The 13,426-nt window shown below is 38.6% G+C and overlaps 1 protein-coding gene across 1 annotated transcript in view; it reads right to left on the bottom strand.

The window, feature by feature from the left end:
• FAT1 (FAT atypical cadherin 1) overlaps positions 1–13,426 on the bottom strand; it is a 110,687-nt gene that overhangs the window by 69,871 nt on the left and 27,390 nt on the right. Inside the window, exon 3 of the mRNA XM_074154465.1 lies at positions 1,418–1,732. Coding sequence (XP_074010566.1) covers positions 1,418–1,732 — 315 coding nt within the window. The remainder of the gene's footprint in view (positions 1–1,417; positions 1,733–13,426) is intronic.

The following is a 13,426-nucleotide window of genomic DNA, read 5'->3' as shown; positions in this document are numbered from 1 at the left end:
GCATATGTCCCTCTTGGCAATGTCTTCACAAGCAGATGCCGCACGTGCTGACAAAGAAGTTATCGTCAGAAATAACCCAAACAACATACCTGTGTTTTTGCTCAGAGCTTTGCTGACACAGCAATTACAGCTGATACAGCTCACAAGTCTTTCATACCCTAAGATGAAACAACTATGAAACAGAACGGAGGCCATGGTGTCAACCCAGCCTTCAAAACATATTTTTCACCCAATTTTTGCTCCTTTAAGTCCCCTGAAATTCCCTCCGTGAATGAACAAGAGCTAAATGAATAAGGCTTCTATTGCTCCCTTCTACTACTAGCTTTGTTACAGATTAAAGTCACTCTCTACATCTCTACAGCACCACTACTCTAAAAATCTCTGGATTCTGAGAAGAAATTTCTGGCTGAATGAATCGGAAGCATCTCCTGTAATTTATATTGTGAAATAGTACCTAAATGCAACATATGAAAAGCTAAGCTGCACCCAACCCAGCAAAATATTATTTAACTAAAACCAAACCCTTGTTTACCATTATGAAAGATCAGTGGAAAAAACATCTAATATAATATATATTATTTTCTCTATGCTCATTCAGAAGCAAGGGATGGTAGGCAACCTTTACATTGTTTTCAAAATTGCTGTGTATTTTCAGTTAAAATGATCTATTTTGATGTTTCCTGTCTCTCTGCCCTACACACATTTCAGTATTTGTAACTCACAGTTACTAAAAGGTCACTCATTTCTTATTCTTGTACTTTCCCATTAAAACCTCAGTATGTTTTTTCTGAAGCTTTCCAAACAACCACTGAACTCAGACTCTTTCTTTACTTTATGTAAGAACCACACCTGCAAATTATCTTCCAGATTTTGTATCTCTTACAACAGCAACAGTCACTTACAAAGATACTCCCTTCTGACTGTTGGACAAGTGAGTTTGCAGTTAATCAATGGCTTGCATTGCTTAGACTAACACTACCTGGGTCGGGGGGGAAACAAACCACAAAAGCACGACAAAAAAAACCCTAGGCGTGAAAATTAGAAGACTGAGACTGCTAAAAACAGTTCAGGTGAAAATAAGCTAAAATATGTATTCCAGGAGTATATTTACTGCACTACAAAAGCAAAAGGGCATTGACCAGTCTATTGTGAAGCTACTCCAAAGTAAATCTTCCCAAAATGCCCATGATGTGGTTGTCAAGTACTTTGAACCAACTGCTTCACCCTCAAAATCCTCTTCTACTTGTTTGTGTAACTTCCTAATATTGACACAGCCCAAGACACCAGGTTAACTCTTAACTGTTGTGAAAGCACGGTTACAATGTTAAACCAAAGACCTTGGTTTTGCCTGGTTTATATATTTATGAAAATATGTTGATTCATTCATATGTAAAATAAAACACGGTATTGTACTTACCGGTTTTGGGGTTTATTGAAAAGAATCCCTGTGGATTTCCGCTTGTAATCTTGTAGGTTAATTTTTCACTTGAGCTAGAATCTGGATCAAATGCCTCAATCTGAATGACAGACACATCTTTAGGTGAGTTTTCCATGACCTCTGGGTAATAAACTGGTTCTGTAGTCTGAGGAGCATTGTCATTAACATCCCCAACTTCTATGTAGATTTCAATGAATGATGATAAAGGCACAACACCTTGGTCTGTTGCATAAACAGTTAACCAGTAATGTGAAGTAGTCTCACGATCCAGGCGATCTGCAGTCTCAATAATACCTGTTTAATAGAAAGAAACATAATTAGAAAATGCTCAATAAATATGCAGAAGTGTGTAAAAAGACAGTAAGCAACAAGCTAAAATAAATGAATAAGTAAAAATGAATACAAGTTCAAAATAACTGACACCGATTCTACAATCTGTGTTAATTTACGCGGATAAACATATTGAGGCTAACCTGAAGCCACAAAAAACAGAATTACTACAACAGTTTTCAGCAATTATGCATTACAGATATTAAAACAATATATTACTTAATTTCCTTTCCAACATCCTTTGAGATTTATCAGATCAATTAGCACTATTCACAAAAGCTATTTTGCCTAAAAGATTAAATATAATGAGCAATTCACAGTCTTTTGGGACTTGAATGACCCTCTTTACTCATCACTGATTATAGTGAATTTTATACCATATTAAACTATCTGATTCAGATGCCAAACTCTTCAACTGTTTACCATTATTCATATTAATGAGCAGCTACTTAAATGTGAAACATTCTTATCTATATGCTCAAATGAATTATTTAACTGAGTTTTCTTAATGTGCTTATTTGGCTTCACGGAGAAATGTCACAGAAAAGAAAACAAAAGTTACACCTGAAGCAAACCTTTGCAGCATTAAGACCAACCAACGGCTGCCATTACTCTGGCAATGGAAAGCAGCGCTTAGCTCAATTTTACACACATAAAATGTATTACCATGTAAGGAACAGCTACACAATTCACAAACTTAATAAAAATCTGTCTGCTGAGCCTACAGGAGCTTGTCTGAGCCAGAACTAAATAAAAAACGAGGGACTCGAGTTTTATCCACTGGGAAGGAAACACAGATCTATTTTTGTAAGCAGCTTACTCTACAGGGACAGGCATAGTATGTATGTGTCAAAAGGGTACGTGATGTGGTGTAACCTATATGATGAGAGAGGAATATTAAATGGATTCACGGAGCCATGGCACAATAAAACTTTGCATTTTCCTTTTCCTGAGCCAGTCACTCTTACAGGTTGTCTGTTTTGAGCCATTGGCTAAATAAAATTTAAAATGAACCTGATACGTGTCAGGGTGAGGGACAGAGCAAGCCCTTGCAACCATTTCTGTGGAAATCTCAAAGGGCTTTGTCATGGATTTTATTGTTTGTTACACTGAGACACACCAGTCCTGACTGGGATTGGAGCTGGGATGAGTCAAACTATCACCATGGCAGCTGGTTTTGGACTCTGGATAATGAGTCCAAAACTCACATAATGTGACTATGTGTAATGTGGCCCTTCTCCTGAGCTCATTTACTCCACACAACATCTGTAGATACACCATCAGTAAAACAGGACCTCAATAAAACTATGCTAACGTGCTTCTGCAGAAGTTCTACAGGAAAGGAATTAACTCAAGTACCATTTCCTTCACACACTCCAGACACTTTTTTTTAATGCATCATACTAGCTGAGCAAAATGAGAAAAATATTGAAGAACTACTCATTTATTCATTACTTTCTTTGCCTTGTAGGAAGCTGCATAAAGGTGATGAACATCTGAAATGTTAAGATGTCATTAAGATCACTTCAGAAGGGCTGGAGGGGGTAGCAACTAATGCTTAGACCTGCAAAATACCCATTCAAGCATTTCAAGCAACACAGCATTTCAGAACTACCACCAGATGTCAGTGTGGAAATTGGTTTTATCAAGTGTCAAAGTCTTCAGAACTGGGATAAAAAGGAGGGGCACTGCAATTTGAAAATATACATGCATTACATACAATCTATAAAAGTTTTCTTGAAAGCAAACCGATAGCTTTACAACTTCCTTACACCTTTTGCACTTCTCTACTTCAGCCAGGAGACTTGCTTGGGAGTAAATAAATTCGTTAATTACTGAGGCCTCACTTCTAAACCTAAATGCTGGATGTACCATGCAAGCACTTCATCTTAAGTCTGGGTAGACTCTACAAATACCTTGGAAAATCTTGTAAAAATTTCATGTCCTCCCAAACACAAGACTAGACGATAGTAATTCCCTTTTAGCAAGGCCTCCAGCAATGCTGCTGTGTTGCCTGCTATCGGCACAGAACACAGTAGGCAGGCCTATGTGCCGAACTGAGCAACCATTATCATTTTACACCTGTCCTGCTTTCTTAACAGTAGCTACATCAGAAGTGGCAGATTAATTTTAAGATAGCCTTGCCCTGATTTTAAAGAAACATAAAAAGAGACTGTTGTGGTAATGGAGCTCTCCTCCTGCAATCTGCTCAGCTGGCATTTACAAATCCTGCCACCTTAGTTATCAAAGGCTACCGCAAGGAAAAAGAAGACTGAACCTATTTTGCTTTCGTGGACTATCAGTTCTCAAGTGTCCCTCCTCTGAAGTCACATACTTGACAAGGGCCAAAGGCGAAAAAAAAGTACCACGCCAAAACCCCAGCAACAAAAGTACCTCAAAAAGAAATATCCAAAAAGATTATAGGGATAGTGACTAACAGGATGATACAGCACACATGGGCGACTTTCTTATTTGGTTAATTTTTAATTTCATATCAGATCTGCCTATATGATGTTATTTCTGTATAGTTTACACTGACTTTTGCAGAAAAGTTCAATGAAAGGCTTGTAATCTGTCTGATCACCTGAGCACATCATGTAACACAGACGTCTGCCCAACAGGGTAGCTCTGGTTTTCAGAATGTCTCCGATTTTCTGCAGGGTCACCCACACTCTAAGAGTGCATTAGTCAACACAAAATCTCATTCACTAAAATTATTTTTTCATTTTTCTCATATTTCTCACCCAACAGATCCTGAATTGTTGGATGAACATTTCTTCTGTACGTGCTGTTTATAATTTCAAACTGAAATAGGAAGCATCTAGGAGACCAATTTTATGATCAGATATGCAAAAATGTCTATGGAACTGTTTAACACTAATCAACAGATCAATTCCTGAATGAATATTTCCTGGAGTCATAAAGGGTACTTAAAAAAACCTCCATGTACCCCACTAACAGTTCAAAGTAGAAGGAATAGACAGGTACGCATGCAAGTTTGAAAATTTACTAGAGATGGGCATCACACATAAGTGGATTACTTTGACAATGTTAAAAATGAAGGCTCAAAAAAACATCCCGCCCATGTAAAAGCCATGCAAAAGGCGACAGGAGGACGGGGAGCAAAAATTTCCCTTTACCCCTCGCACATTGAGCGGGGTGAAGGAGAGGCCACCACACCTAGTTCTCCTTTGTCACTCAAAGCTGCAGGCGCCAGGAGGGAAGGGACGACTGGTCTATTAATATGAGTCAGCTTTCTCCAGTTGTTTCCACCCAGCAATAAAATGGAACAGATACTGATCCAGTACACGGCTGGGGGTGGGGGGAAGCTCTGACTACCAAAGCCTGAATTTCTTCTGGTTCTGCATCAGCACTTTGTGTGACAAAACACAATCAATACTAAACGCATACATGGAGTACTTGGGTTTTTCTCTTTCCCCTTTCAACATTACTGTACAATCTGACCTTGCATCAGTAATTACAAAACACCATACTTTTCTCATTACTCTCGTTGAATTTGCTCCTGCTTCTGCAAGTTGAACACTAAATCTTTCCTGATTTTTGCCTATGAGAACACTAACAGCTTCATCCTTAATTTCTATGCAACAATAACGAATACAAATGCATGTAAACTTCAGTAGTCTACTATACCTTCTAAAAAACACAATCCCAAAGAATTTAACTAAGGCAACTTTTTTTTTTTTTCTTTTTAAACAAAGGTAACAATAGTTCTCCCTCCAAATCACAGGCCTAGAACCAGTCCTTAAAATATCATTGGTGGTTGTGCCAACTTTCTGCTTTTGCAAACGTTGACTATAGTGGCCTATTTTACACATTAGGGCAGTATAATACTGTGTGCTGTCTGAAAGCCAGAACTCACTGAGTTCATAAATTCACTGGCTTCTAGTTCTAGTGGTTCTCAAGACAGCAGAGAGAAAAATGATGGGAACTCATATATCAAAGAGAAGTAATAAAACAATCTAGGTGAGAGTTAATTTGTTTTAATCTCACAATCGGCTAAATCCATTAAGCATCAGTAAGACGTTGATCAGTATCATCAGTTTCAGCAGCGTATTTTGGCTCCTAGAAAGTATTTGCACTTTTTTCTTCAAGTGGTGCAGAGCACATTTAGGGAGTTCAGATTAAGTCCTTCTATTATATCTTCAATGCTGTAAAAGCTCCATCTCTGCTCTAATTCTTCTCCCATTCACAGAAAAATCTTTAATCAGTGAGTTTCCCATCCATTCTCTACACTGAGGCAATCTGGCAACTTTAACTTTTACAAACCATTTGCTTTTTATGTAGCAAGACAAATAGAGGAATCTTCCACAGAAAACCACTAAAGAATCTTCAGCATGTATGGTAATCCCAAGGACTTGTAAATATTATTGTTCAAAAAAATACAGTGAAGCAAGGATTCCAAAAACATTTTTCACTTGGCTGGATGTGCAATCTTGAAGCCTTTCAGGTGGTCAGAATAAAAAAAGAAATTCATATTCAGTCACTAACCACCAGAGGGAAGTACAAAAGAGCTCTGATGAAATGTTTCTCAGTCATCTGCAAGAGGACATCAGAGCTGATTTTACAATATTCATAAGTCTGAAGTTTTAGACTAGATACTGTTCCCACTTGATGCAATAGGACTTTTCTATCAATTTCATTAAAAGAAGGCAAAAGTCCTAAGTGAATACTATAGAATAGAATTTGGACAGAATTCAATACAGAGGAACAGGCTGGTTTATGAATACAGCAACTGATGAAAAAATCGGAATGTTAACCCCTGTCTCGACAAAATCAACATTACTTCCAATTTAAATCCCACAACCCAAGTCACTACAACCAAAGTCACTCTTAAAACAAAAATAAACATATAAATCCACCTCATATCTGACAGTCTTACATATGCCAATTCTATCTAATTAACAAATGCTCAAACTATAATACCCCCAATTCCCAGGGATGATCCTCCTTAAGTGCGCTTATCCATGAGAACTCTCATTAACAATATTAATGATTCTGTAATGGAAATCAAAACCTGCAATCATTTCTCAGCAAAGCATGAAAATGCAGTTTAGCAGAATTTGCCCTGGGAGTGACGTTTGAAACAAAGTAAGAGAAATCCCTGGCCTGGAACACGATGCCTGAAATCTGATTACAAACTTAATTAATCTAAATTCTAATAAGCAGGGCAAATAAAAAAGCTTCTTCAGCTGCTTTAAAAGCCATCTCGGGGGGAGGGGGGGGGGGAGGCAGTATTTTAAGAACTGCATCAACAAAGGTTTTGATCAAATATGACCCTCAATGAGCAACCAATCCAAATCAAAGATCTAAAAGTGAGCAGATTAAGTCTGTTATAAACACAGAGGCATGTTGTCCCCCCTCAATGGCACTGTGTCTGCCAACACACTAACCCAGACTGCAACTTTGTCTTGAGTTGTAAACAAATGCTATCCACTGCAGTGTAAACCGTCACTAAAGGTCTGCACGATCTTTTGAATTAAAAAAAAAATTGGGGAAAAAGCTCAGCACATATTGCAGTTTACTGCTTGAATCTCTGCTACGTCTAGATAGGCTGCATATATTTTACAGAAAGTTATTAATATTTATGAAATTAGGTTTTTATGTGGACACGGGTCCAAAGCTAGAAGTTTATAGATTTTCTGGCCCAATTTCTGTGTTACATTTTGTGGAACTTTGCTTAGTTGTTGTTAAAACGAAAGAATTGCAACCGCCTCACTGCTTAGTAGTTTGGTTGTTTTGTTTTTCAAATAAAATCTTACTAAATATAATATTATCATACTTTTTTTTCTAATGTTATGCAATTCAGAACAGTTTTCAGATTGTTACTAAATCTCCACACTCACACAACCAGAATAAGCCAGAAAAACAAAAACATTTTACAAAGCTGGTATTTTCCACTTTAATTTATTTTTGATTTCTGCCCAGGTCATCTTATTTAAAATAGCATCTGTTCTAACCCACACTTTGCCTTTTGGTGCAAGTTAGTGACAGTGTAGTTCTTCAACACTATCCAGACTGAACACAGATGAATGCAGACAACTTCCTTGGCAGACTTGTTGTTCCTATTCACCTCTTCTTATATGTTCTCTTTTTGCCTTTCCAGCAATACACCCCTCTTTTCTTAGATTATTACCTACCATGACACGATCAGCATTTTCCTGAGCTGTATAAATACAGAGGTTGACAGGATAAAAACAAAAAACAACCAAACAATAAAACAGGAAAGAGCATCTGGCACAGGAGAAGATGCAGTGCTTGTCTGCTTCTCAGCAGTCCCCAAGGGCCTCAAAGAGGAGCACATCCATACTCTTTCGTCCTCCTTTTCCCCTTGAGTAACTTCTAGAGGCACAGTCAAATCAGGACAGTTACCAAGTGCAATCCTGTGTGTTATGCATGGGGGTTTTGTGGTTTTTTTTCCCTACACTTTATGCTCCCTGTCAGACACGGTAAGAGAAAGCAAGGTGACTTGGGAAAAAAAGTGAATTTATTAATAGTTATAACACCCACCTGCACAAGATAAAACAGACTACAGCAGACTGCAGGGCACTACTTATAAGTACTACACCCAATCGTAGCACTCAATATAAATTGTGATTCTATTACTAATTGTGACCAGTGTCATAGCTCAGATTCTTTCCACTGTTAGTGCAATTAAAAAAGAATAAAAATCCTCTAGCCAATTTATCTGTATTTCTGTTAACTTCTTAACTTCTTTCTGATAACTTCTGGCCACCACTGTAGTCTGACATTGGGAAATGCCTTGAAGGAGCAGCCAAGTACAGCCACAGCCCTACAGGCCATAAAGAGTTTGATAAAGTGAAGGTTTTGAAACATGTAACCTACTGAACTCCCAAGAAAAAATTCTTTCGTTCCCTGAGGCTGCTGTGCTACTGAACCAGGGCTCTACCAAGCACCAGTGTGTAAGGGATAACTAAGCTTTAAGCCTACAGTTCTTCTAAAATAGCATCCAATGTTAATGTCAACAAATTTAATATTATTTGATCAGTCAAGTAATAACCACTTGGTAAAACCAAAACAAAGAAAGGCAGCACAGTATCACACTAGGCTTTATTCTACACAAACCAACTGTCCTTAAGCACTGAAGATTTCAAGTATGTCCTGCCACAGAGACAAGGAACTACTCAGCACTTAAAATGTCAGTTGAAAAGACCAAAATCCCCATCCCGTGAACTTCTTGAAACAACCTCCTTCTAAAGAAGGAATGGAATGAGATTCTTTTTGCAGAAGTGAAATGTCAGCTCGTCCGCTCTATAAACAGGGCAGAATGCCAGGAGAGGCACTGCTCTCTAGCTCTTGAAACACTAAAGACCTGCAGCAGGCAGCGGGAACTTTTAAAAAGTATATACAATCTCTCGTTTAAGAGAAGTAATATTTTTGATAAATAAACTGAGCTGGAAAAGTGCCAGCCTCCCTTACACCTATCACATCTGTACTTTGAACAGGAAGCACTATGTGTTTTATGCCTCTATGGAACAAATTGCAACAGCCACCCAGAGAAATACGATTTGCTCTTCAACCCCATAGCAATTTAAAGCTTATCACTGACAACGCAAGCTACTCGCATATCAGACTTCTTGCATCTGAAGATTCACACAGACTAAACTGTACTCTTTCAGAATATAAATAATCCTTGGTTGCAGCCCTGAAGGAGAGCAGAAAGTATTAGAAACTATTGCTTGCCTTCGAATCACACGTGAACAAGACGTTCACTGCTCTTCCCTCTCCTCTTCTCCAGGAGCATTAATTAGGCACAGCTAGAAAGGCTGTAACCTAGCAACAAACCATCAATATTGCGTTTTGCATAACTCATGAAGAATTCAGACTACTTGTTTGCAAACACGTCTGAGGAATATGAATGTGCATAACTAATAGTTCAACCTAATTTTAAATAATTTCATTGTTATATTTCATCCACTTAATGATTCTTCTATTTTGCTTGAGTAAAGCTGGATGTTAATTAACACATTCTGATTTATTTTTTAAAAAGAATCATAGAATCGTTTAGATTAGAAAAGACCCTTAAGATCATCAAGTCCCACCATTAACCCAGCACTGCCAAGTGCACCACTAAACCATGTCCCTCTGCTCCACATCTACATGCCTTTTAAATACCTCAGGGATGGTGACTCCACCACTTCTGTGGGCAGCCTGTTCTAATGCTTGACAACCCTTTCTGAAGAAATTTTTCCTGATATCCAATCTAAACCTCCCCTGGCACAACTTGAGGCCTTATCCTCTTGTCTTATCACCTGTTACTTGAGAGAAGTACCTTTTAGGGAGTTGTAGAGAGCTAAAAGGTCTCCCCTCCACCTCCTTTTCTCCAGGCTGAACAACCCCAGCTCCCTCAGCTACTCCTCAAAAAACTTGTGCTCCAGACCCCTCACCAGCTTTGTTGTCCTTCTCTGGACATACTCCAGCACCTCAATGTCTTTCTTGGAGTGAAGGTCCCAAAACTGGACACAGTATTAGAGATGTGGCCTCACCAGTGCTGAGTACAGGGGGACGATCACTTCCCTAGTCCTGCTGGCCACACTATTCTTGATAAAGGCCAGGATGCTGTAGGCCTTGGCCACCTGGGCACACTGCTGGCTCATTCTCAGCCAGCTGTCGACCAACATCTCCAGGTCCTTTTCGGCTGTGCAGCTCTTCAGCCACTCTTCCCCAAGCCTGTAGCGCTGCATGAGGTTGTTGTGACCCAAGTGCAGGACCCAGCACTTGGCCTTGTTGAACCTCATACCATTGGCCTTGGCCCATTGATCTAGCCTGTTCAGATCCCTCTGTAGAGCCTTGCTTACCCTCAAGCAGGTTGACACTCTCACCTAACTTGGTGTCATCTGCAAACTTACTGAGGGTGCACTCAATCCCCTTGTCCAGGTCATTGATAAAGTTGTTAAACAGAACAGGTCCCAGTCCTGAGCCCTGGGGAACACCACTTGTGACAGGAGCCAACTGGATTTAACCCCATTCACCACAACTCTTTAGGCCTGGCCCTCCAGCCAGTTTTTTACCCAGTGAAGAGTACACCCATCTAAGCCATGAGCAGCCAGTTAGTTTCTCCAGTGGCTTTAGGTTTTACATGCATCCTGGTTAACTGTAATGTTTTAAAGAAAAAAAAAAAAAAAAAAAAAAGAAAGAAAAAGAAAAACAAAACACAAAACCACAACCACCCTTGAAAAATTCTGTAAAAAATTCTGTTTGCAAGCTATGGAGTTTGCAGCTATAGATTTTCTCATGCACCCCAGAAGTCCTTAGATATTATCAACTAACATGTCTCATTGATATAAGCATTCCTTCATTATTAGGTTTTACATATTCATTTCTTTAGATATTCAGTACATTTCGATACAGAGGTCTTAATCCACTTTTTTTTATATATATGCAACATTTCTTCTTTGAAGTACTGAAGAAAGGCAATGAAAGAACTTAAACTTCACAATTTCTGCTTCAGAGAACCCTCAGAAACATTTCAGGAGAAGCTAGGAAAAAAAAATACCAAAACCAAGCTGAAAGTAACATATTGGAATTACAAGTCCTTTGCCAGCATTTATAAAGGCAGATTCACAGAAAAATAAATGAAATTTTATTTATAGCTTTTTGAACTAGAAAGCTGTATACATTTCAAGTTGTGTCTTGTGTGTTACTAGCTGAAAAATCATGCCTAGACAGGACTGTTAAATGGCAAGCAATTCTTGTTACTGTTTCAAGGACAAATCGCTCATTTTCTAACAAATGAGGGCTTAGAAAGTTTTGATTAACTTATCACTACCAGTATCAGCAAGTTGATGGAACTGTAGGGAACTTGCACAAGTTCTTTAACTGGTAAATGCCTTTTCACTGTGCAGCTGCAAGACCTTCGAACATGTCAAGTCCACCACTGATTGTTCTCTTTCCAGGGACTAGTTATTCCAAGTTCTGGGAGGTGGAAGGGGAAGAATATCACTGCAGAGCATACGTGGTCTCTAGAGCACGCAGAACCCTTAACAGAGTACAGGAACCATCATCATCAGAACAGATTTGAGATTTTAACCAAACAAACCCAAGCTGAACAAAGTAAAAACTCAATCATATTAAAACGATGTTTTATCTCTTAGATTTAACTTCACTGAACTGTCTAGACGTAATGAATTATATCCAGTTAGTTATAGCCAAATCCAGTTTTGTACCTCATGTAAACCTGATATGAGTACAAGTTTTCAAAACCTCCCAAATTCCATCAAATAATCTACTGTATTCAAAATTAAACAATTTCTGCATATGACACTAATGGAACAACAGAGAGAGTAGCTGGTGAAAGAGTCAGACACTATCAGCGTCAACTCAAACCTGGCAGAATCACTTTTGTAAACGCATTGAAAATTACCAACGCATTTGTAGTAAAACACTTTTTTGGGTCAAAAAGTTGGCAACCAGAAAGGCCCAGCATGTGGTCAAATCCAGACCTTGATGTAAAACTTAGAACACAGAACAGTTTATGCATCACTTCTGAGCTACAAACAGAAAGCAGTAATTTGAATTGTGTTCAAGCTGAGGGAGAGAAAGCATCACTATTGATCTCTTCTACATGCAGCTTATAAACAGCAATTTGAAGAAATACAGAATGTTCAACAGTTAAGAGCAGCTATCACTTAAACAAGCATCTAGAGATAGTACGAAGACCTAGAAGCAAAGACAAGCATTAAGCTCAGCGCCAAGCACAGACTTTATTTTTAAAACACTGAGAAAATAGGTTTTGCACATCTTAGCTACATGCTGAAAGCAGAACAAAACATGAGCCAAAGGAAAGAATTCTAAATGCTTAGACCCAGTAACATTTTGGCTTCTAGTTCCTGCCCCACTGCTTTCTGCACATTTGTACAAAAAACAAGTCAAATGAATGGAAAACACAGTGTTTAGGCTATTTGTAACAGAAAAGAGTTCTGAAAACATGTTCTTAAAATTGTCTACATAAAAGATTATGCCCAGAAGTTACAATTCAGTACTAGGAAGTCTGGGCTAAAACTAATAAATCTGCTAAGGTCCACAAAGATTGTGAACTTGCTTTCAGGAAGTCAGGGAATGGCGAGCGGGAATTTTTGCAATTAGAAGATCCCTGATGGGGTTGCCTTAGAACTCAACCGATTACTTCCAGTTCAGAAAATCTTTTGGGACAATGGCAGACAGCTCCTATTGTCAGCCTCATTTACGGTTATTTTAATAGCTCCAGCTTATTTCTGTCAGCTAGACTGCTTGTATGTCAGGTTTTCGGACAGGCAATATAATTGCTATACAGAGGAAGAGTACCGTGTTGCTAAAGCTCAATATGGAGAGACATAAAAACCCCCTGATGAGTACACATTAGGGAAATGAAATGTTAAGGCCTATGCCAATAGCAAAAATTATTGTAATACAACCACATACGATCTACGCTTCTTTGATGAGAGAACAAGTAAAGAAAGCTTTGCTGTCAACATGAGCAGTCATTCATGATTTGAAAGAAAGCACGCTGAAAAAACACGACCGCACTACTACATCAGCATTACAGCAGGTTTATAAAATATTAGTGAAAAGGGAAAAATATTAGTGAAAAAATTGCCAGCAGATTATGGGCCAGGCACATGGGCTCTCAGTACCCACAAA

The sequence above is a fragment of the Numenius arquata genome, chromosome 10 (genome assembly GCF_964106895.1).
Source record: "Numenius arquata chromosome 10, bNumArq3.hap1.1, whole genome shotgun sequence".
In the NCBI taxonomy this organism is placed as follows: Eukaryota; Metazoa; Chordata; class Aves; order Charadriiformes; family Scolopacidae; genus Numenius; species Numenius arquata.
Note: the sequence above shows the minus strand (reverse complement) of the source record. Positions and strands in the feature narration are given on the sequence as shown.